This window comes from Thunnus thynnus, chromosome 20 (assembly GCF_963924715.1).
Source record: "Thunnus thynnus chromosome 20, fThuThy2.1, whole genome shotgun sequence".
Classification (NCBI taxonomy): domain Eukaryota; kingdom Metazoa; phylum Chordata; class Actinopteri; order Scombriformes; family Scombridae; genus Thunnus; species Thunnus thynnus.
The window spans coordinates 24,246,879-24,270,780 of NC_089536.1; the positions used below are offsets into that span (position 1 = coordinate 24,246,879).

At 42.1% G+C, this 23,902-nt stretch overlaps 1 protein-coding gene across 1 annotated transcript in view; it reads right to left on the reverse strand.

The window, feature by feature from the left end:
- Positions 1-23,114, reverse strand: part of shisa6 (shisa family member 6) — a 75,187-nt gene extending 52,073 nt beyond the window's left edge. The window contains exons 1-4 of the mRNA XM_067576818.1: positions 22,917-23,114; positions 21,628-22,550; positions 19,740-19,900; positions 11,510-11,611 (exon numbers count right to left, since the gene is read on the reverse strand). Of these exons, the coding sequence (XP_067432919.1) occupies positions 11,510-11,611; positions 19,740-19,900; positions 21,628-22,178 (814 nt within the window). The 5' untranslated portion in view covers positions 22,179-22,550; positions 22,917-23,114. The remainder of the gene's footprint in view (positions 1-11,509; positions 11,612-19,739; positions 19,901-21,627; positions 22,551-22,916) is intronic.
- Positions 23,115-23,902: the final 788 nt, after the last annotated feature.

Consider the following 23,902-nt stretch of genomic DNA (forward strand, 5'->3'; position numbering starts at 1 on the left):
TCAAAGCAACTTTGTGAAGGACATGGCTGTTCAATATACAACATCCTGCTTTTAAATATGATAAACAGCTTTGGCCAGCTATTTTTGGTGTTTCCCTTACTAAATATCTGGTAACCCAGGCTGTAGAGCGCTCTGCTGTGCACTTAACACATTTTATCCCTCCTGTTCCATGCTAAGCCGCCTTTATGCTTGTTATGTTGAATTCTCAGCTGGTGGGGAACCACAACGGATTATTACCGGGTTAGCTGTATTCAGAGAAAATAAAAATACAAACAACTGCCACCTTGTAATTTAATAAGGTAGTCAGGGCTGAGAGGCATTTTAAATGGAGAAGGTTGAAAGAAGAAGCTGTTTGATTCAAAGGCTCGACACTGTCCTTTTAGCAGTGGATTAACAGCTCTCAGATCTGCGCCCATGTCTCTAATGAGAAAGGGTGTTCACTGCTCACGTTCAGTCATAAAGAAATCAATTAAAACTAAACATTGGATTCAATTCCCATTGCTTACACTGTGAAGCAGAAGAAGAAGAGAAAAAAAAGCCCCAGTGTGGAGAATCTTGAAATTCAAAGGCTGGGACCAGACCCAAAACACAATTCAACTGCTCATGCCAACCTCCTTTCATCTGCTAACGTGTTCGCGAGGGAGGCAAAATGGTCCACAGGGATGGATATTTGGGGCAAAGGTCACAAGTTCATTTTATTTCAGAGCAATCCATGGCATTTTAAGTAATCTTATCAGTCTTGGATGGACCTGCAGAAGGGATGGGGGTGAAGAGGGCCAAGAAGGTGTGGATTTAAAGTTGTTAAATGTTCTTTTCATCAGAGAATTGCTCTCCAGGGAAGAGCCAGAGGACACGAAGACAGAAAAACTTGATTGCCAGACTCTGTTTGTTCTGCACTTTAAAGGATGATATATAACCCCTCGTAGACAGAAGTTAATCTTCTTTAATTTAACTCTAAAGGAAAGTCTTGTTAAACAACTGAAGGAGGGTTTAATGTATTATACAGTTTCATTAAACATATATAAAACTCCTGAGCTTGCTAAATAAACTTAAGCAGCGGTAGCAAACCGCAGATGTGATGCTTCAGCACACGGTGGATTCCAGATTCATCAGGCGTGCAGCCTCCACTCCACTTTATTTGTGTACAGGACCCCGTTGATCAAAGATGATGAATAACAAATCTAAAGGAAGGAAATTAGCATGAAAAAGTCCTTGCATTCCCACTGATGCATAAAATATCTGCACTTACTTTAATGAGCGGCGATAAAAGTTGCCATGCTGTGCGGTGGGCAGCATCTTGATTGATGCTGCACATTAAGAGTACGCCACCGTGCCCGAGCAAACATCACAGCAGCCATTGTCCCCAACTACCTGCCTGTAAGGACTCTCTATCTCTTCTTCTGCCATTTTACCCGCTAAACTCACGCTCTTATAATTCCTTTTCTTCTTTAACTCACTCACATTTTACCATTCAGATATTCCATCTGCACTACATTTCTTGCATATTCCCTTCTCCCGTCTCTCCGCAAGATAAAAGCCTTTTTTCTCTTCCCTCCAGCATACCTCGCTGGCAGACAAATAGCTCCACTTGTTTCAAAGTGGCCACAACAGAAGGACAATGATAAGAGAGCTGTCTCCCAACTGTCATTTCCTCTGTCTGCCCCCGCATCTCACATCACTGTAATTGACTGCAGTGTATCTGGAAGTGCTATTGTTCCTCAGGATACCCAAGAGTCTTGTCAGGAATTGTAGGGTGACTTGTCATTCACTGACCTCGACATATTTGTGTTCTGGTGGTATTTCAGAAAACTCCACAAGGTGTTTATAGCATGTGCTAATTTCTCAAAACCCAGAGATCATCATTAATTCAGTCTGCTGCTAAAGGACACCAAGGATTTCTAGTGAGTTGTGCAAATGAGGGTGAAGAGAAACTGCAATTAGATGTCTTAGAGTGTCAGCTAGTCACTCTTTACCACCCGATTTCTTTTCCACTCCTCCTCTCTCTGCTTCAGCTCAAAGTGAATGCTAAAACAGGAGTGTCACATTCTTTACCTACCAACACCTTGTTAACCCCTAACTGAGCAGGCAACACGTTAGTAAGAAATACTGCTCCTTCCTGCTTTAAATACATACAGTAGCACTTTTTTACCATCACAAGCCTAACCTTTATCCTAATCCTGGAATCTCCTGCATATTCAGTAAAGGAAGCTCCAGAGACAGAGCAAGGGATAGAGATATCCGGTCATCTCTCCGTATTGTGTGTGAGAGAAATCTGTCTTGATCTCTCTTTCTGCTAATGAGTGCCATGGCCCCAGCCCTGCTCTCTCCAGGACCTTATTAACACTTCCTTATTGGTTATTCCACAGAGTGCTTAGCCAGCAGGTCAGCCATGCCACCTCCCCTGAACCTGACCATCAATTTGTATGAGCAGGTACACTGTGCACGATAGAAGCGTGCTGTCAATCAAAAACAGCCACAGAGCAAAAGGTGAGCAGCCTGGCAGGATTTTTAGCTCCTAAAACTAATTTGAGGGTTCAGATGGCTCCCTGAGGTGGGACCTGGTTTCCAAAGTGTTTGAAGAGGAAGTTCTAACCTTGCTAGTTTGGCTACTTGTGCTGTTAAAAGGTCATTAGTGGAGAACCAGACAGCTGACGGCCCTTGAAGTTTGAAATTTAAAGGACCACTGAGTAATATTTAGTGGCATCTAGCGGTGAGGTTGCAGATTGCGATGCAAAATGGTAGGCTCCGTGGAAGAGGACCAGCTCCCTATGTAGAGTCAAGTCTGTTCCGCTTTATAATTATATGCTATAATTAATTATATGCTAGCAAGTAATGCAGCGCTTACTATGCAGAATTTTGACATTCATACTGTGGAGGAGGAGAAAAACTTGTGTCATAACCAGTTTCATATCACATACTATATAGACATTTTTGTTAATATAAAATATTGATTACTGCAGCTTTAAAGCTAGCAGTAAGCACAATGAAGCCTTAGCTTACTAACACTAGCACTAACTTGGCAACAACCATTGGTCATACCACTCTTGAGAGTCTACCATATTGTTACCTCATGTCTTTTCAAGTCAGACTAACATATACAGAGCTTGACAACATGTAAATGATAGTTTGTGCATCACTATCTAAAGAACTGGGCTAGAAGAGTATGGCGTGTGCACGTGATATGAATCCACAGAACAGTATCTGCGAGCGGAAAAGCATCCTCGCAAAGGAGCATTTCTTCTCCACAAGCATAGAGCTGTGATGAGTGCGAGCTTGACCCTCACTACATACTCGTAACTGCTCAACACTCATTTGCTTGTCAAGTTGACTTTTGAGACTTTGGAGGCAGGGATGGAATAGACAGTCCGCTCCTTTGATTAGTCACTTTGAATACTGACTATGACCTTTGATTGGCTGTTTGGTTTGATCACTGACACGGTCAAAGACAGGCAGTTGCCTGAGAGAACAAAGGGAAACATAAATAATGATAATAATTTAGCAGGTCATTCTCTGTTTTTTTTTTTACCACTTACACTTATGAAAATGTGTTAGACATCGTAGCAAAAGCCTTAACACAGTTTAAACCCATTTTTGGATCTTTTTTTCTTTTTTAATCGCCCTTTTTCAGTTTTCACAAATAGAATAAAGGTCTCACAAATCTGAGACTCTCTGGAGTCTCCTTGTTAATCTAATCCAGACTTGACAAGTCTAAGTATAGTGGTTTTTGTTCTAGACCTGGGGTTCATTCCAGAAAGCAGGTTCAACTAACTCTGAGTCTAACCCTGAACTCTGAGTTGATGAACCCTGAAATAGGAAACTCAGTTCAATCAACTCTGTGTATCTTCACTCTGAGTTAAGGTCGTGTGTGGTGAATGAAAAAAGTCATCATCAATGGAGCTCCAATACTACAATTCATGATGGTAACAAGTAAATAAAAGGCAGAACCTCCATTTTAATCCAGTGGACGTAGAGATACTAATGCATGTGTATGCGGATGGTGCACATTTGTCTTTAAAGTTTTATTCAGTGTTGTCCATTAATTCATCATTTACCAGACTTACATTTCCTTAATAATGATATAACAGAATCTGACCTTGCATCAGGCTGTAATCTTCATTACATTTTAAATATATTTGTTCAGCTTTAATCTGATGGGGACAAAACACAGCAGGCAGTCACTGAAGATGAAAAATATATTAAAAAAATATATAGATCAAAGACAGAGACATGACTGTAAACTCACAATCTGATCCAGTGATAATGTGAGTTTGATGATTTGCACTTGAAAAGGCGTTGAGGTTAAAATACCGTAGATTTTAAAATTTAAGATATCTATTTGTATCTTGGCTCAACAGCATTCAGTGATGCTGAATATTAACATATAATGTCCAATATTATAGGAGTGATGCTCCATCAGTGTGACCAATCACATTATGAGTGATAGATAATTATTCATTGATCCTGTATCTAAAGCTTCATACTGATTTTTTAAAATTTAAACTGAGATTACACATTATATGCAATAAAAATTTCAGTGCAGCAGCTGTCTTATGTGTACAGAGTCACAGTGTAGTAAAAACAAAAAAAACCTTCCACTCGCAAAAAGGACATGCAGCCGTTTGATTCTGAGCTGAGGGTGAATTCACACTTTGTAATATCTGAATGTGAGAAAAAATACCTGCTGTTCAAAGAAATGACTGATGCACATAAAAGTGCTAACTTTAGATAGTCCTTGAGTAACAAACTAATATCCAACCAGGATTTTGATTCTGGCATACAGTAAACCTCCGCTAATTAATGCGCTTTGATATACGCTTTGATATGGACCCAATGAATGAGGAAATGAAACAGCATGTCTGGCTCTGTACGACGAGACACACAGAAACTCAGGGTTACCACAGTAACTGACCCAGAGTTTAAGTTACAACTTTCTGGAACTGAAAACCTCTTATCTCAGGATAACAAACTCACAGTTTTCACTAAACCTGCTTTCTGGAATACATCCATGGCCTATGTGGTCTGGATGGAGAAATATCAGTGAAATCATCCTTTTTTCTGTTTTCATAAGCAAAATAATCTGATAGTGGGTTTAAACATCATTAGGGCTTTTGCTACTATGTCTAATACATTTTCATAAGTGTAAATGGGTTAGGATTAGGGTTAGGGTTAGGGTTAGGGTTAGGGGTAATCAACCACTAAATATCATTGTTTATATTTCCTTTTGTTCCCTCTGGCAACAGCCTGTCTTCAACTCTGTCTTCAACTGTGTCAGTGATCAAACCTAACAGCCATCAAAGGTCATGGTCAGTATTCAAAGTGTGACCAATCAAAGGAGCGGACTGTCTATTCCATCCCCAACTCCAAAGTCTCAAAAGTCAACTTGACGAGCGAGCAAGTGTTGAGCAGTTGTGAGTGCGTAGGGAGGGTCGAACTTGCACTCGTCACAGCCCCATCCTCACAGTACTGCATTTGTGCATGCGGAGGAGAAATGCTCTCTAGCAAGGATGGTTTTCCGCTCATGGATACTCCTCTGTGTGCTCACAGAGCAGAAATTCTCCCTTGTGAAGATGCTTTTCTTCTTGTGGATACTGTTCCGTGTGCTCGTATCACGTGGACGCACCTGGTTTTTATGTGCACACGTTTTGAGACTAATTAAAAGCCATAGAAGAGGCAGTGAGTGAATGTCACACCGTTTGATTTGCTGGAAAATTTGAGTTTTACATCAGAGATCTCGTTTTCTATCCGTAGCTTGATGATGCATCAGAGCTTTCCATGGTCACCGCTCATATGAATCAGTTCTTGTCTGGGCTTGTTTTTCCTTGTGTAGCTTAAACAACACCAAAGGTTTTCACGTCCGGATGTTTTCATCTTCTGCCTCATCAGCCTGGAGTGTTGATTACATGGGCTGGAAATGATGATACTGCCTGTGGGCTTGTTGTTCCACGGCATCTGATTCATTCAGAGGAACAGGAGATGACTGTTTCACAATCAGAGGGAAGTATTGAAATGCAGAGGGTTTTTTATACCCTGTCATCAACTTCTTCACAAAAGTAAACAAAAGGACAAATGAGAGGCAAACAGCTGTTAGTACGTAACAGCAGAACCAAAATGTTTCATATTTGCTTTGTTAGATTCTTTCTTTTCCCCTTGAAAGTCCCTACGGTCTGTTAGCACTGCGCTGTTGTACAGTACAACTTCCTACATAAGGAGCACACCAATTAGTGGCTCTTGCACTCGTTAATGTGCTGAAATTGCACTGTAAATAAAAGTTCTGTGATAACATCCCTCGCTAATTCTGCTGCTACATCACCATATCCACCATTCCAGACACATCATATTCATAAAAACAATAATTGCCTGCCATAAAAACCAATTTGAGTTCCTCCACGGGGCAGAATTAAAAGTTGGGCTTAGCAAGGTAATGAAGTATGGCACACGCTAAGTCAAGGATGGAGGCTTTGTCTGGAGTAATCACTTCTCCGGATGCTGTGGCTTGGCTGCGTTTCATATCAACAAGACTGACATATGGAAAAATAATTAAAATGGACGCATTCAACCAATAACAGCTGGCACACTGCATTTTTAATAGACTATCAAATTTGCATGCTGGCTGTCAATCCACTCTCCTGTCCGAGGCAGAAAATTTCAATCAATCAAGGTGTTGGAGTTGTAATCTTGCTACATCAATGGCAGGGATTCTCAATCTGCCTGCCAGCGCGCTGAGCTTTTCTCCTCTTAAACACACTCCAGCGCAGAGAAATGTGTGCGACAATGTGACAGTGATTTACAGTGCAGAGTTTTCGTCGTGACAGTGAGTGAATAGAAAAGTACACTGCAGTTCTTCTGTGACAAGAACAATTAATATAAGCCTGCTATTGGGCTTCAGTCTGCGTAGGCAAGAAGTGATGATGTAGTGTAGCGTTGCATCACCAATGCCAGCAAACAAGGGAGGCAAAGTTGCTCTGTCTCCCTCTTATCTATCTTCTGAGATTATGTTTCCAGAGAACTTTTATACAATTACTGGCGACTCTGAAGCTTCAAACTCAGTTCTGCAGTTTTTACACCCAAGGCATTGTAACAGTGCAGTCCCATCTGACAGCAGCACACACACACACACGTACACACACATACACAACAGATCAGTGAGCATCCTCATTAGTTTGGCTCAGTTTGACAGAAGCCTCAACCTCGCTGCCTCCTAATTTTGGACAAGAGGACAACAGAATACACAGGAGCAAAGGAATATGTGAGGCGGTGCATCGATCTGGACAGATGGCTGAGGGGACAGGAGCAAGGTAAGCAGCTGTGAATGCTAAATAAAGTTTAGCATTCTTAAAAGATTGTCACTCTGGGAAAACACAAGGGTGCTGTGAGAGAGGGGAAAAAAACCTTTCTTCCTATGATAGAAGACATAAGTAACAAACAAAAGTGACCCCATGTGTCTACAGCATTAAATCTTCCCAAAAAGAAAGGAAAAAAGAAAATATTCTCTCCAAAATCCCAAAACCAAATCAGAACCCAGGATCAGCAAAGGGAGATCATGCAGGAAACAGATGGCCACCCACCCTCACACTACACTGACTCCATACAGTCACTGAGGGCTTTGAAAGGAGTCATGCAATTCAGAAAAATGAAATGTTCTTACACAAACAGCTTGGTGGTTTGGCTGTTGGCCCTTTTCTCCATGTGAGGAGAAGATGACTTCGCTGGTCTGAAAGCTTGTGTCAAGTGGATATAAAGACATAATACTGTATATGAATGAAAGGTGTCTCTTGGTCTCCACCTTTGTTCCATGTTGCACAAACTGATAATTCATTCATTCAGCCAAGCTACAGCAGAGACTAGTGATTTACAGACATTTATATTTACATGTTTTTATCACATGTGAAAAGCTGTTTCTCAAGATATTACATGTAAAATTGATGTTTTCACATGTGATGTCTGACATTTCACACATAAAATCACATTTATGTGAATTTACTCATATGTAAATGTATAAAAACCACAAGCCCATGTGTAAATTGCTGGGGAGCTGTGAGTCATGCTGTCACTAATGGTTTTCCACCGGGCAGCACAGCACAGTAAAGGCACTGTCTACCTTGATGACCTGTTGGTTCGAGACGGTCCAAGAAAAATGACTCAACAAGTCGTAATGTTAGTCACCCAAAAACAACATATAGCTACGTGCGTGGTGTGTATGAGTGTCAGATGCCATCATCAGTAATCATGACCCGGAGCAGTGGTGGAGTTCAAATGACGTCTTTATGTCGACAAATTTCCTCATTTGGAGGTGGGTTGGGTGGATGGAGGATATAACCCAACAGTGGACTTGGAGAGCGCTTATGATCGTAGTCATGACGATGAAGGTCATGGTGCCTAAACCTAACCAGACCTTAACCAAAACATTGTCACATCATAAAACATCATTATTTTTTAAAAGTGACTTATTTTTGTTGTTTTGGAAAGCTCAGACACGATGTCCTGTCAGTTACTGCCAATAAGGACGCCAGATTAGAAAACGCTCCTATGTGTCATTCTGGAGTCACATGGTCAAACAACATATTTGCTCATTTAATTTGGAGGACTTGGCTGGTTCACACAAACCCTGGAAAAACATGCAGCTCTTCAGCCAGCTGCTCACTGAGGCTGTTTCTTCTACCATTCCTCCCTGCAATATTTAAATCTGATCCGTTGAAAAAGTTGCACCAAATCTTGTTGGGCAGACCAAGTTTTATTGAGCAGAAGCCCAGCTACCAAAGCTCCACTAATCTCTGTGACAAATGCATTGCATTTCCTATAACTGCTTCACAATAAATCCCAAGAACACACTACATACTGTATGTTTAGAATTAGTGTGTAGTATAGAAGTGGGACACAGCTAAAAACTCAATTTCTGTGTCACCCCAAGATTGTGACAACTATTTCATGAGCCTTCTCTAAAAGTTGCTGAAAGGCATTCTGGGAAATGTGGGAAACCACTGCTTGATGCAGAATTACACAGGGTAAACTAAAGGGAAGGTTAACAAACCAAAAAGGTGAATTATAACAGTCTTGGATTGTAGTGGAAATTAAAGATCCTTGCTGTATGTGTGTTTGGAATTTTTGTTTCCCTCCCCAGGACTGACTGATCTCCTTTAGAGTTCAGCACAGGTTTGTTTTGTACCCCGGTACACAGATGTGAGGAATCCAGCTGCTCTGAAGCACAGCAACACCCCCTGACCTCACCTGTCCTCCCCAAGGGCTGCACGGCAACACACAAACACACAAACACACACACACACACACACACAGTCTGCCATATAATTAACAACCAAACACACTTTCCGTCTGTATAATTAGGCACCGCAACAGACGTCATGCTTACCCAAGCCAGAAACCCACATCATGACTCCTAAACCAACATATATATACTAAAAACAAGCAAGATGCAGCAAAGAAGACAACATCTGTTTTCATCTAATTCACGTGGAAACAGAATTTTTCCACTGAGAGACTGGTGAATATCTATTTGCATTCTTTTTTTTTCCAGCTTTGTTACTCCCAGCCAGAGCAAACCAAGCTGTGCAAACCTCTTCAAAAAAGAGTGAAGCTCGGTATGATTTAAATTCAACCGGACTGTTTACTTGCTGTTAACCTTAACCTGACTCCATCTCATCGCTGTGAGTTCACATCAGCCCACAGGTCCACTGCTCGAATGATAAAATCCATCCACAGATTTTGGATAAATTCAATGTTGGGTCAAGTGATGGATCAAAAGGTTTACTGACAATTTGCAAATCATTAAACCGGAAAGATAAATGACTGTGTGTTGTCAAAAACATCGAACATAGGTAGGAGCAATTTGAATCCTTCAGTTAGTGAAGGACAGAAGTAATACATTATGTAGCTGAAGCCATTCTGCTTTTGTGGATATGAAGAGTGCTTGTGAAGAGAGCGGGGGAGGATTGGTTAAACTGTTCGTTTCCCTCTGCCGCCCTGAAGTGATTGTACGCTAGTGAAATGCTAAAGATAATACCGAGCAGCAACAATATCCAAACCAAACTTCACACCAGTGTATCATTGATTTTAGGATTCAATCCGCAGTAATACTGTACCTGCCTCCAGGCACAAGACAGCAAAAAAGAGACATTGGGGGAAAAAAAATGCTTCACATACTTTAATTTTTTTATTTTTTGCAAGAGTTTTAGCATCAGCAGACCTTTCCAAGATCTCAATCTGTCACGTTTCATTTGTTTTTGCAGCAGAGGAAATCAAAGGCTACCCGCAGCAAGAAAACACAGATTTGACTCAACAGATGCTGAACACTAAACCATACCCCATGCTGTTGTTGTGACAAGTATATAGCCAGAGATGCCGGAGAGCTGCTATTGTGATATTTGTACAGAAGGGAAAATCTATTTAGAAGAATAAGGATTCACAAAACCTAATCATTTTTTTTCTCATTACTCATCTCTGGTAGAGATTCAGGGGCAGGGGGGACTACAGAGAATTATCAGCAGATTTTTTTTTCACCGCTGGCTGCATATGAATACCATTGTGAAATGGACCCCCTCTGGGGATGAAAACAAAGGAAGCAAAAAGCAAGGAGAAAAACAGCTAATTTCATGTAAACATAAATACGATGGTTGCTCATTAGAAATAAGAAGATTTCAGTCTCCTGCAGTTTTTTGTGCGCTTGGAAACAAAACCCATGATACTTTATAAAAGAGCAGTTTCTGCCTTTGAAAGAGCCACACATGCCTGCCAAGCAACACATAAATCTGAACTGGTATTTATTAAAGCAATGACAGGTCATCAGCTGCTGTAATTATGCTGATGAACAGGAAATCAGCAGGTTCTGATGGCAAAGAGGAAGAGTGGAAATACAGCCAGGGCACATACGCAGCAGTGCAACTGAGTTATATTTATATCATGTGCGTAGATTTTTACTAAAGCAGTCAGCCACCATGAAGCATTACAAGCAGTCTCACGCTGGCACAAACACTTTCAATTAAACCTTAGAAAACAGTATCAGGTAAAGGAGCGCGCCTTTCAACCCCCGCAAGGTGACACACAGGCACACACAAACACACGCAGGGTCTGATTTGTGGAGCTAAAATGGATGGGAATAAATCACAAGAGCTCGGCCAACATGGCTGCATACTAATCAGTGTATTACCCATGGGAAAACTCTGGCCCCGCGCTAATGGCTGTGTTCGTATGTGTGTGTTGTGGATGTGTGTGCAGCATTCAGAGTCACCTTCTCCACCCCGTCGCCACCCATCAGCGGCGGTAAGTGTGTGTTTGCTTGTATTTAATTGCAGAATGCAGAGGCAGTTCATGTGGATTGCTCGGCAGGGAAATTGAATCTGGAAACATTTCACCTCTGTCGCTGTCTTTTTGTTGATCACTGGTGTTGCAAGTGGAACATTACACGGGTCGTTTTACTATTCAGCGAGTATATTTGTAGATAAGAAGAGTTAATTTAATCTCCTGTGTGAAAGGAGAAAGAAAGAAAAAGGTACCTCACCTTTCGGATGGCCTCGACCCAACGTCACAAAGCCAGAGGAGATGAAATTGTGAAGCTCGGCGCCTCCGCTGCTCCGGACGCTCTCCTTTCCATAGTGGAGACCTGTTCATACACACACACACACACACACACGCACACACACACACACACACACACACACACAATATGTAAAACCATTCACATACACACATTTATGTGGAAACACACAGGCATACACACAAATACAATCAGTCAGGCAAACATTTATACACACAGTCAAGCATTTGCAACAACTAAAGCTAAGTGGTTCCCAAACTAAGGGTTGGGACCCCTTTAAGAGTCACAAGTTAATTCGGAAGAGTCACAAGAAGATTACCAGGACAGGAAAGCAGCACTACATTGTTCTAATCTTTACTTTTTACTCTTTACTCTCTATGAATTACAGGATGTTTCTACTTTGTCAGTCCTGTAAATATTATTCAAATGAAACATAGACATACAGCATACAGCTAATGACAATGGGTCAAAAGTAGACATTGATTCATTCTGAAGGGGAACTTCACCATGTTCATGCATCAAGATTAGTTTATTCATCATGTGGTGTACTATTCAGACAGTGACAACAGTTGTATAAAGTCTTCTGTGGCTCTGGAATTCAAGAAAATAACCCTGATCAAAGCTGAAACAATTAGTTTCATTAATTAATAGATTAGTTGATCAACAGAAAATCAATCAGCAACAATTTTAATTGAATCAATATTATTGTTTATCGTTTTATTATCGTCATTTTTTATTATTGTTTGTCGTTTATTGAGCATTTTTTTCTCGGATGTGAGGATTTGCTGCTTTTCTCTTTCTTTCATATGATTGTAAATTGAATTTCTTTGACTGTTGGTTGATGAAAACAAGCCATTTGAAAACATTTGGCAGCAGACATTTCTCATTATTTTCTGACATTTTATTGACTAAACTATAATTTGATTAATTGAAAAAATAACCAATAGATCAATTGATAATGAGAATAATCATTAGTAATGTCATCAGGGGTTAACTTGGCTAGGACTAGGAGACAACACATTTCTAGCAAAGCCTGTGCAGAGAGGTTCTAATGAAAGATAGGATCCAGCTGTTTTTGAGATTTACGATGGTAGGAACTAAAACCCTGTTAATGTATACGGCCTCGAGCAAGTGAGCCGAGACGTCATTCATTGTGAACTGAACCTTGAATAACTTGCCGGGACAACTTAAGACTCAGAAGTTGCCCAGTGGTGCAACCTGGGGAAGCTGAGATGTTCTCCTGACAACCTGAAGACAACCAATTGTGCTCATTCTGATTCTGATCATCACGATTAAAAGCCCTATTCTCTAAATACACTTTAAAGTTATAATCATGAAGATTTCCATGAAGTCAAACCCCTAATTTGATGCTACTTATAGTGGCCATTCTTTCTGCAATAGCTACTGAGTGTGTTAACACTGAGTAATTATCTCTATATTGTAGATGTTATTGGTAGTGGTGGTGTCATATGCCCTCTAGAGAATAATGACCACAGATGAGTAGACACGCTGGCCCTTGGCTAGCGGGTTGACCCTTTGGCTGAGTGGTTAGCGCAGTCATCCATGGTCTGGGAGGTCAGGGTTACAGACCCAGTGTGGGAGCCCTCCTTTGTTACAGGTGGATTCAGATGCATATTTAAGCATGAGGGATTCACAGGAAAATGATGCAGCATGTTACCTAATGCAGTTTTATCTCACTGATAACAGCCTCATTGTTTTCTGTTTGTTCTCTTTACTCTGTGTCAGAGCTGTGTGAAGGTGCTGCTAATGTAAACACAATATTTTTTACTTTTAATACTCTGCTTCACAGTAAAAGCGTCCAACTGGTGAAACATGGAGTTGCTTTTATTGTGAAGCAGCCACAGGAAATGCAATGTGTTTGTCATTATGGTTAGTACTGACTGAGATTGTTTATCAAAAATGCCATTTTTGGCATTGTTTTGTCTGCTGTTGTGTGAAAAACTCTACATGCTCTACTGTTACATGAAATCAGATCACAGTTGAGATTATTTTGACTGACTTCTCTATTAAAACGTCAGTTTGTTGGTTGTGCTGTGGTTAAACAGATGTGGGAGTTGCTCTTCTGTTGTATTTCTAAAAAAGTAGCTTCTCAATGAGCGCTGTAGTATTAAACTTCACTTGCTGTTACCAAGGTAACCACAGGTGTCACCAAATCAACCTGAACTAAAATCTTAAGGATTACAACGTTAACGAGCCTGGGAATTGAATTTAAAGAAAAAATGCATGGAAACACATTGTTCAGGAAATGAATTACTTTGTTGTGCACTAATATAGTGCACCCAATCAGAGCTGAGTATGTAAATTATATGCTCAGCGCTAATCACACCAGCAAACTTGTCCCTTTGAGTCAGTTTGCGTGAACAGGGACTAAAAGTCATATCTTGGCGTCTTCTGCTTGACCATTCTGATTTTTAATCTGTTGCTCAGAAGTCCTTCAACTTTATAGTAGTCACTGAACTACCCCTTTGTGTGGTCACAAGCCTAAATGGCTTGGTGCACCACTAAACTGCAATAAAGCGGTAAAGTTGAACAAGACACCTGTTACATATTACAAAACAGTATTCAGGCTTTTCCATCACCTTCTCAACGGCCCCAATTGTGTCATGGTGTCAAATGGAAAACCTCCCTGTGGTGCCATTTCCCTCCAGTACAGATAGAGGGGAAATGGTGAAAATGTGAACCACACCAGCAAACACAGTGTGATGATCTTCAGGAGGGGACAAAAAGCAATATGTTTCAACCACCCACATACCAATGCACTTTGAACTCAATCATACCTCTCCCTGCGCTGCTTTCATGGCTGCAGATAGAGTATTTGCTGGGGTTATTTTCCCGTTCCATCATACCAGCAATTCTGTGTGTGAGGCTCACAAACACTATTGTTGTCTTCCTTTGTCACCTTTGTCATTGGTAGGCCACTCCACGACCCACTGCGACAACCCTCGAATGTGAAAGACCCTTCAAAAGCAATCCCCCTTTTCTTCCTGCTCCCATTCCCAGCTCATTAAGGTGAGGTAGCATGAAGAGCCTGCAGGGGGAAGGCTACACATCATGAATTTATCGCCCTTGATACAAAGAAAATCGTGACTTTCACCTCAAAGATGTGCCATGAAAAAGAACGTGCGACGGAGCTAGTCGGCACTGAGGATTCATATGGTAATACTTCTTTAATCAAACTTATTCACTGGACACCTACACCTCAGAATTACCTCTGAGAGAGGAAACGTGAATAATAAGATAATTATATCATGAACCAAGTTGAACGTGATACTGTGTGGCTGGCATTGGGGAGGTTACCCGACTCCAAGGTCGATTAAGCTTTAACACAGCCAGGCAGAGGTAATTTACATGGTATACTGATTTTATAGCATTATCAGATGCCGATCTGCTGGAGTGGACATGGAGCTGTGTACATCATCTCAATAAAGTCGCTAAGCTGTAGCTCTTCCATCGCATATCTTCATATCTGTATCTTCCTCTCATGCTCTCTCGGTCTGAGATACACGCTGAAGCCTCTTTAGCACAAAAAAAAAATGGACACCAAATGCCATCTTGCCCCTTTTCTTTTAACCCTGCCCTGCCCTCTCATGAAATTAATGATGCAGTGCAGTAAGTCCTGATCGACACTGGTCTATAATTAACTGGTCCTGCGAATGGAAAGAGATGCTGATGGATTCCTGCCTTCACACCTGAAACCTCCTCATTTACACACACACACACACACACACACACACACACTTAGGGGGCCAATAGTCCAGCTGTATAATAAGGGGCAATAATGAGATCTAGGGCAGGAGACAATTAGGTGGGGTCTCTCAGATGCTGAGGTTGAACACAGGTGCACTCAGGAGGAAGCTTCTATTAAACATGTTAACGCAGTCAGCATAGAAATGTTGTTTTTAACATGTGGGTGATGATTATCTGGCCAATGGGGAGCGAGGGAGGTCACCGTGGAGATATTATAGCTGCACACTTTAAGGATTAATTGGAGGGAGGTTGCAGGCGGAGGAGGGAGGTGTGTGTGTGTGTGTGTGTGTGTGTGTGTGTGTGTGGTAGTGGTTGGGGTAGGGGGGCTTACTGAATGTGATTATAAAAGTGCCCATTGGCAAATAATTAGAGTAATTAAATCAGCGTTTTGTTATTTAGGCAAAACTTGTTGTTTGGGTAGCTCATGGAGAGCACGCAAACACACACACACACACACACACACACACACACACACACACACACACACACACACAGCTATGAGATTTAAAAATATCTGAAGGTCATGTCAAAGCTGCTAAATAACTGGAAATGTTACGCCATCATCACGACCTCTAATTGTCCAGAACAGCTGACCTTTAAGTGCGGGAGGTTGCTCATCCCAAACAAAATTAACTGTCTGCTCGAAACCCTGGAGTAGCGTACAGGAGCTCAAACACACACTGTATAGATACTGGCTGAAGGCTTTCCAACCTCCAATGGAGCATGCACTTGAACATAGTCATTCTTCTTCTGCTGCTTATTCTGATGCAACCCCATAACTCATAATCCAATTTGCCTATTCTCTTTTTGCAAAACTGCTATATAGGAGTAATTGTTTTTTCTTTGGTTTCTGTTGAGTAAACCGAAGCAGAGGAAACAGCTTCTCTCTGCACTACCTGAAAACTATATTTCATCATTCTGCACATTAAGAAAATGTCAGAGAGGAAACCAAGCAACACTTTTCAAAAAACAAAGAAAAGGGCAAATCTTTGCCTGTGGTGTGCAGTAAACAAATCAACTTCATCTGAAGAGAGCTGTGGGCCAAACTGCATTACTCAGAGAAGCGGTTATTGTTTACTTTGACCAAAGGCGAACTCCTGTAAAGGTATCTACTCCTTGTTGTGGCTGCAGGGTGCACTGTGTTTACACCCCGACCTAAAAGAGGATCTGAGCCCACAACAATGCAGAGTGGATGCGAATTAAAAATAGCAACACTTGTGCTGGTATCATATTATGCTGTCTGTACTGTTTTTGCTTTGGGCCCCGTTTTTTTTTTTTTTTTTCTAATATATCGTTCTAAAAATGCGGGGAAGTTTTTCAGTGCACCAAGGGTACCATGTCATCACACAAGGACTGCAATGTGAAAAAATAAGTCAGCTTGTATTTTTAGAAAAGGGCCTAAACAAAACTCTGGCTATAAAATGAGATACTTCGGCGAGGAAGTGATTACTACTGACTGGGCATCATTACATGTGGAGGATCAAAGGAGAAATAGATGTTATTCTCACTCTTGACATAAGTTGATAGGATCCTCTCAGGCCGTTTAGCCACTCGCTTTATGAGGTCTTTCCACCTGATTTAAAAGTGTCTCAAAAAGCCTCTGGATGTGAAGTGTCAACTCCAGCCAAGGACCCACTCCTTAAGAGGACTGCCTACCCACTCTGTGCCAAATGCCCATTTAGGCGAACATGAATATGCATTTTCTATGAGAGCGAGTGGGCTCCCTCTCCGCGGCACCATGGAGCCTGTTAGGGCATCGAGTGGAGCTCCCAATTTATATGCACGCATTAACCACGCTTTCGCCTGCGCTGTCACTGCCTTTCATGTCCAACCCCGTCAGGACTGCTGCAGTCCCTGATGAGGGGGAGCTTGGCTGGAGTAGACTGAGCTGAGCCGTGCTCAGTTGTGTTCTATTTGCAGTGATTGTGCGCAAGCAGGCAAAATAGTCCCAGCCAAGCAGAGCGACAGATAGACAGATAAAGTGACGCCTGACCTTTACTGAGTATAAATGCATGCAAGGTCATACTGAAGGCAGCCTGCCACGTGCAGCTGTGTATCAGCCGTGTACCCTGCATGGCTGGCCAGTGACCATTAGGAAGAGACTGATGCAGCGGCTGAGAGGGAGAGACACTTAGTGAATGAACGCAGACTGTAGTCGCAACAAACACAGAGCTGTAAAAAATGTTCCCAACAAGTATCTGATAGATGGCGATGTGGCAGAAAGAGGCCAAGTTTACAAACCCAAATACGCTGGAAATATGCACAGTGTATTATTTTGAGACAAGCATGCAAAAGGATTTTTGCTGTCCCACTGACTCAAACCAGCTACAACAACTACATGTTCTGTGTCAGGTGCTGTGATTTCTCGCTCTGTCATAACCAGAAGAGGTCAATAAAAGGTGTATTTTTTACACACTGTAATGCCCACTGCATATGGTTATATTTGTGCACACTGTATTATCTCATGACACATTTCTGATGAATCAAATGAGGAGCTGAGGTGGGTGTAATGTTGGGTTTTGGGGTAGGAGCATCCTTTCAGGAAGCAGAACTACATGTGGTGCAGTACTAGGAAAGTGTAAGATAAATGTGACTATTTAACACCTTTCACTTAAAATAAGTGGAAAAAATGTGCATGAATATGTAAAGGAACATAACTAATGGTTTAAGGACATCATTTGTTTTCGTATATATTCATCAACTTTGTTGCCTCGAGGCAAATATGTGCATTTAGGCCACTTGCTGGACAATACCATGATGGAAGATTAGGGTTAGGGTTGATTGAGTGAATATCATGTGAAGTGGTGATTCTGGTCAATGTTTTGCTATGATACTAACTGGACACTGGGACATTTTATTGTCTAAAGGGCCGGAGGGAACCTGATCAAATGGTTCAGATCTTGAACTTGAACTTATAGTCTGAGGGCAGTGGCAGGGAGGGAGACCCACCAATCAGGTTTGAGAGGCACTTATTTAGGTTTCACCTACACACAGTCTACACACAGAAACCACAAATTCATGGTTTTTATAGAAATAGATATTTCTTTAACCACGAATGATCCATATTTGCCATTGGGGATTGTACGAACACCATTTTGCAGCGTGTAGGGTGAAGTAGGAGTTTGAAGAGAATAACATGTAGCCATACAAATATATTGTATTTGATATGCTTTGAATTATGCAGAGTCCGAGTTTTCAAATTCAGTATTTTAAAAAGACTGAATTATTACATAAAGAAACAAGGGACCATATGCTACGTCATTGTCCTTACGTAAACATGTTTCTCCGAAACATATTTAAAAGAAGTCCTGTCCTCAGCTTTGGGACAATTCATTTTCAAGATAAACTAATGGATTTTTAGATGGTGTATTTTGCTTGAGGAGCAGGAGAACTTTCCCAGCGGAACAGCTGATCTTTCATAGTTACTAAAAAAAATTCACAGAATTTGGAGATACGTAGTTTTCATTGGACAGAGACAATTTGCCAAGTAATTGTTCTTCAGAAATCTGACTTTGTTGATGTTTTTATATCTGTCCGAACACTGTTGCCTTGGCAACAAAACAATAATTGGGTGGGGGGGGGGGTTGAAGGTTGAGGGTGATCAAATTTTTTGATTGACACATTATCGACGACACCAATAATCTTTTCCCAAAAAACATCATTTAAGCAGTAGAGGATAGTAGCAGCTACACTCACATATATCATCATTTTGGTGCTTCAAAGTCTACAGTTTTCCACATTGATATATTTCTTTGGTTAAGACATGCAGCGCTGAGGCTAAACGTCTTTCTTTCCATCTCAGCGACTCCTTTGTGTTTCTAATATCTCATTATTTTCCATCTGTGTCTTTGCCTCTTGATCTGATAACACCTGCGTTGCCCAAAAACCTGCCGGCGCTGACTTGCCTCCTCTTGTTTTTTCCTGCACAGTTATTAGTAATATTGCCGATTTATGCTCCCTGTCTGTTTTTTGAATTGTGGGGTTAAATCATGCGGTGTGCTCCGGGTGTGAGCGCTGTCTGATTCACCCACTGACTGACTGTGAGGTCATCACATACACCCTGTCATAGACTGCAGGACCGTGCTACCTTGCCAGCCTGTAATTATCTCCGTTCGCAGGCCCCTCTTTTTCTCTGTCGTTCTCTCCCTCGCACTCTCTTGCTCAAATCGGATAATTACTGGATGTTAACATTGGTGATGAAAGGGGGAGCACAGTGTGTTGCCCACTCTTCGGAGTGGAATGCAGAATTTTGCAAAAGCAATATTGTATAAATTGCAAAGAAACACACTGAGAGGGATGTGGGCAAACGGTTGATCCGTTAAAATCAACCTTCAAGCTATATTTGACCAACAGTCATGACACATAAACTAGTGGATGCTTGTGAAGGCTTCAGAGTGTTTGAGTGGAGGGAAAGGAGAGCTCTTACCGTGGTTGGATTTGGAGGTGTGAACAGGGGTGTAGTGGTTCTTGGATGAGGTTCTGATTGGTGTGTTGTCTTTGGGTGAGCCGTTCATCGCTGCAAAATTCTCACAGTCGTATTGCGATATGGGAATGGGCCCCTGCTGCCTCAGGATGTCTGCAAGGGCCCTGAAAATCAAAAGACAAGAGCAAATGTTGATACTGTTCTCTGCACCGAAAAGATGGGTTTTTTTTGATGTTTTTTTTTCTCCATATGTATCAGCATCTCTCTCTGCGTGCAGCTAAACCAAGTTCAAAATGAACTCATAGCACGTCTGTTTTCTGCACGCCAAATAGCTGCTAATTGTTAAGACAGTGTTGCGCTATTACGGGTAATTCAGGGCTGCTCTGTTTTTTTTCTTGTTCTGTTTTTTTTTAAGTCTGGGAACATGACAAATGTTCATTTGCGAGAGAAACAACATTGGATGTGTGAGTGTGTCGTCTAATTGGGTTGAATTTGAATGTTTTTCAGACCGCACCAGGTGCATATGGAAGGATGAAGCCCTTGAGGGGGGAGAGTGGAAGAGAGGGAGAAGCAATCGTGATGAAAGAAAGTTCAAAAAGTGTTTGTTTGCTTTTTCTGGCGTCGCTTTTGAAGAGGAAATCAAATTACTTTTGCGCTGCTGCAGCAGCTCAAAGCTTTTGTACGACAAATGTATCACCAGCGTAACCTTCGCTTTTAAATTAATATTTTAACTCCCCACCCCCAACCTCTCTCTTCCTGTTCCTTATTGAATGTGCAGCCGTGCATGCATGTCACACGACCTTGATACAGCCCCAACGTTAACACTATCCATTATTCACAGTCTTAAGATTGCTCAAGTGTTGAATAATGCATCCAATAAAAAAAAACCTATTCAATCTTGAGGAAATAATGTGTGTCAGCATTTGTTCACTGATGTGGGTACAGACTACAACATGTGGTCCACTCATGTATGATAACTCTCATATGGTGAAGCCCCAGGAGGAAGCAGGAGCCGGCTGAGGGGGTGAAAGGCAATCATTGGCCATGGTATCCCATCTTTGCTAAACATTCTTGTCAAATCCCCACCTGAACACACCAGACAGACATGTACTGATGTGCAGAGGGTGGGGAGATAGGGTGGAGGATTGGGGGTAGGCGTTGAAGTGTGTTTGACAGCTGGTTACCTTGACTTGGTTGCAACATGAGTCAAATATCTGGACTACTCTTAGATTGAAAAATGGGCTGTTATTATCTCAGCTTAACAGAGACTTTATCTGCGTTATAAACTAACAAACATCAAATATAAATGTTGGCCATCATTCCCTCTCACTCCCACACGTAACAGATGTACACACACACACACACACACACAAACACGCACCCTCTCTTCATGAACATCAGCCTACAACAATCACTTCTCTTTTAACTCCCCCGTAATTATTTCAGGCTTTCATTGCGATTCACTTATTTGGGATTTAACATCTGCTGCAAATCTAATAGAATCTGATCTGAAAGGGGCTCATCGGTTTGGCTTTAGATAATCTGCTAATTAATTTAAACACTTTACAAGCTCAATTTGTAGTTCATTATTTCTCATATAGAGAAAAAAAAACACATTGGCTCCAACTTTAAATATATATATTCTCAGTTATATGATGGGACATTGAAAACTAATGTATGTGACATGACTCTAGGCCTGTTGCTGACATGAGTCTTGACCTTTGAACTCTTTGTATGAGTCTTGACCTTTGAACTCTTTGTATAGGACCCATGAGTCTTTTTCTACTCAATTAAATGAAGAACATTTTAAATTATATATTAAGCAGGGTAAAGATATGTGCTGCAAACACATTATGATTTAGATCAGTCTTGCGTCTTATCAGTGACTTACCTATGAATATTCATTTCCTGAGGCGGCTCTGTGGCTTTGTCATAAGCAACTTTGACCGACACTCCCAACACTATGATGAAGGCTATGATCCCACAGGTGATATAGACCGCCGTGTTGGTCTGATCCATGCTCGGATCGTACGTCTCACCGGTCGGGATGGGTGACGGGGCGGCCGTCTGCACCCACACTGGGCTCTGGTAGTTCTTGCAGGCTTTCTGATCCAGCCGGTCTTTCTTGTACTCGCAGCAGAAGCGCAGGTAGCACGTCCCGCAGCAGTACCGGTGGTCCGTGTTGTTGCACTCGAACAATTTGTCATACTGCCCGCTCACGTCGTAGTAACCCAGGCAGGTATCGTGGTTGCTGGCGGGCGCTGGCTGCGGGGTCTTCTGCGGGGCGACCGTGGGCACCGCAGTGGCTTTGGGAGCCTTCCTGGGCGCCTGCTTGGTCTTTTTACCGCCCGTGGCGGCGCTCAGCACGCTCAGCGGGTCGAGGTATATCAGCAGCAGCAAAAGGTGCCTTATCCCCATGGTGCGAAGAACTCTTGAAGTCATGTTTTGGCAAAGACACTTCAACTCTGGTTAAACATGCAAATGTTCAGTCTTGTGTAAGTTTCGCCGCCGAGCCTTCCTCTACTCGCTCAGTCTCCTGCGCCGCCGTCATGCTGAGTACAACACTGTGTAGATTGTTGTCAAGGGCATTTCCCGGCTATTATTACGCAATGGACAAACTAAAGCCCATTGCAACCCATCGTGGAGCGGTGGCAGGACAGCAGCATATCCGGACCGGGAGGGGAGCTGATTGTTGCCCGGGCTGTGCGCGCTCTCTCCCGGCTAAGCGGCGTGTGGAAGCCGCGGTGTGTCGCTGTCCAAGGTGCTGATTCCTGGAGCCCCAGTCAGCTCTGCTCAAGTCAAAGTTACCGAAGGCTGCAGAAACAAATAAACCAAACGGGCTCATTAGGTATTATCCTCACGTCAGAGACACGTCAGCAATTAATTAACAGTCTTCTATACAGCTTCCCAATAACTTGACAGATTTCAGTCATGAAAAAATCATCGTGTTTTAAATCATTCTTGCAGTTTGCATGACGCATTCAACTTGACACCCACACAGCACAACATCTTCCAAACGACTGTGATGTGTTATCCTCATGTTAAACATTAGAACTCAACTGAATGTGCATATATGACAATGTCATTACATGTTTTCAAACAGCACTCCAATTTCTTACATTTCCTGGATTATATTTCCCTGTCATATTGAAAGGGTGGACGTGTGGAAAGCCAGCCTACCTCTGTTAGGATACCCGCTGGGGAGTTGCTCTCTGTCTGGGTCTCCGAAAGTGAGGAGACTATCAGAGCTCTGAACCAGACCCCCTCTCTCTCCCTCTCTCTCTACTTCTTCTCTCCTCCTTCTCGGCTTTCTCCCTCCCTCTGTCTCTTACATCACTTCAGTGCTGGCGTCAGAACTCAGCCAAGTATCGGTAAATTGCGCGCACACACACACACACACACACATCCTCCTGCCTCCCTTCCTCCCTCCCTCCCTCCTTTCCCCCCCTTCTCCTCCTCCTCCTTCTCCTCCAAGCGAGCGAGCAAGCCTGGTTATTGGCATTAACACTTCTAAATTAAATGGCTGCACAGACCTCCGTCCGCAGAACATGGTTGCTGGCTGTCTTCAGCAAACACCTCCACTGCGTGTCTCAGCACCCCGCATGTTTATTTGCATTCACTATCTCCCTCGACCTTTTGTACATTGGCTGTTATCATTTTCCAGCTACATGCCTGTAAACAAGCATCGTTTTCAGGATGAAACCGTAATTGGCTGTGCTGTCTCGGTTAATACACTCATTATTTCAGATAAAGTCATTCATATTGGTCTGTAGCCAAGCCATGGCACCTGGGGGATTATGTAGAACTGATAGGGCTAAATTACCAGTGAAGTGTGTTTCAACGCTGCTGCGCTGGAATGAACCGAAGCTGTATACCTCACTCCTACACACAGCTCTGTCCTTGTTACAAATGTCTTTTTATTCGTCTTTAGTTGCCATCTATATCCATGGCCACCAATAAAAGCCATGGATATTGATACATATATAGGTGTTTTCAAATAAAGTTGAAATCAACACACCTTCAGCCAGGTAGGAGGACCAAAACAGCAGGGATAGAGCTTGGTTATGATGAAAAACTCGGTCGGTTGGAGAGTTTTATTGTGCACTATATTTGCAGTTAACACTTTCTGATCACAAAAATACTGAGGGTGTCTTGACATCAGCAGC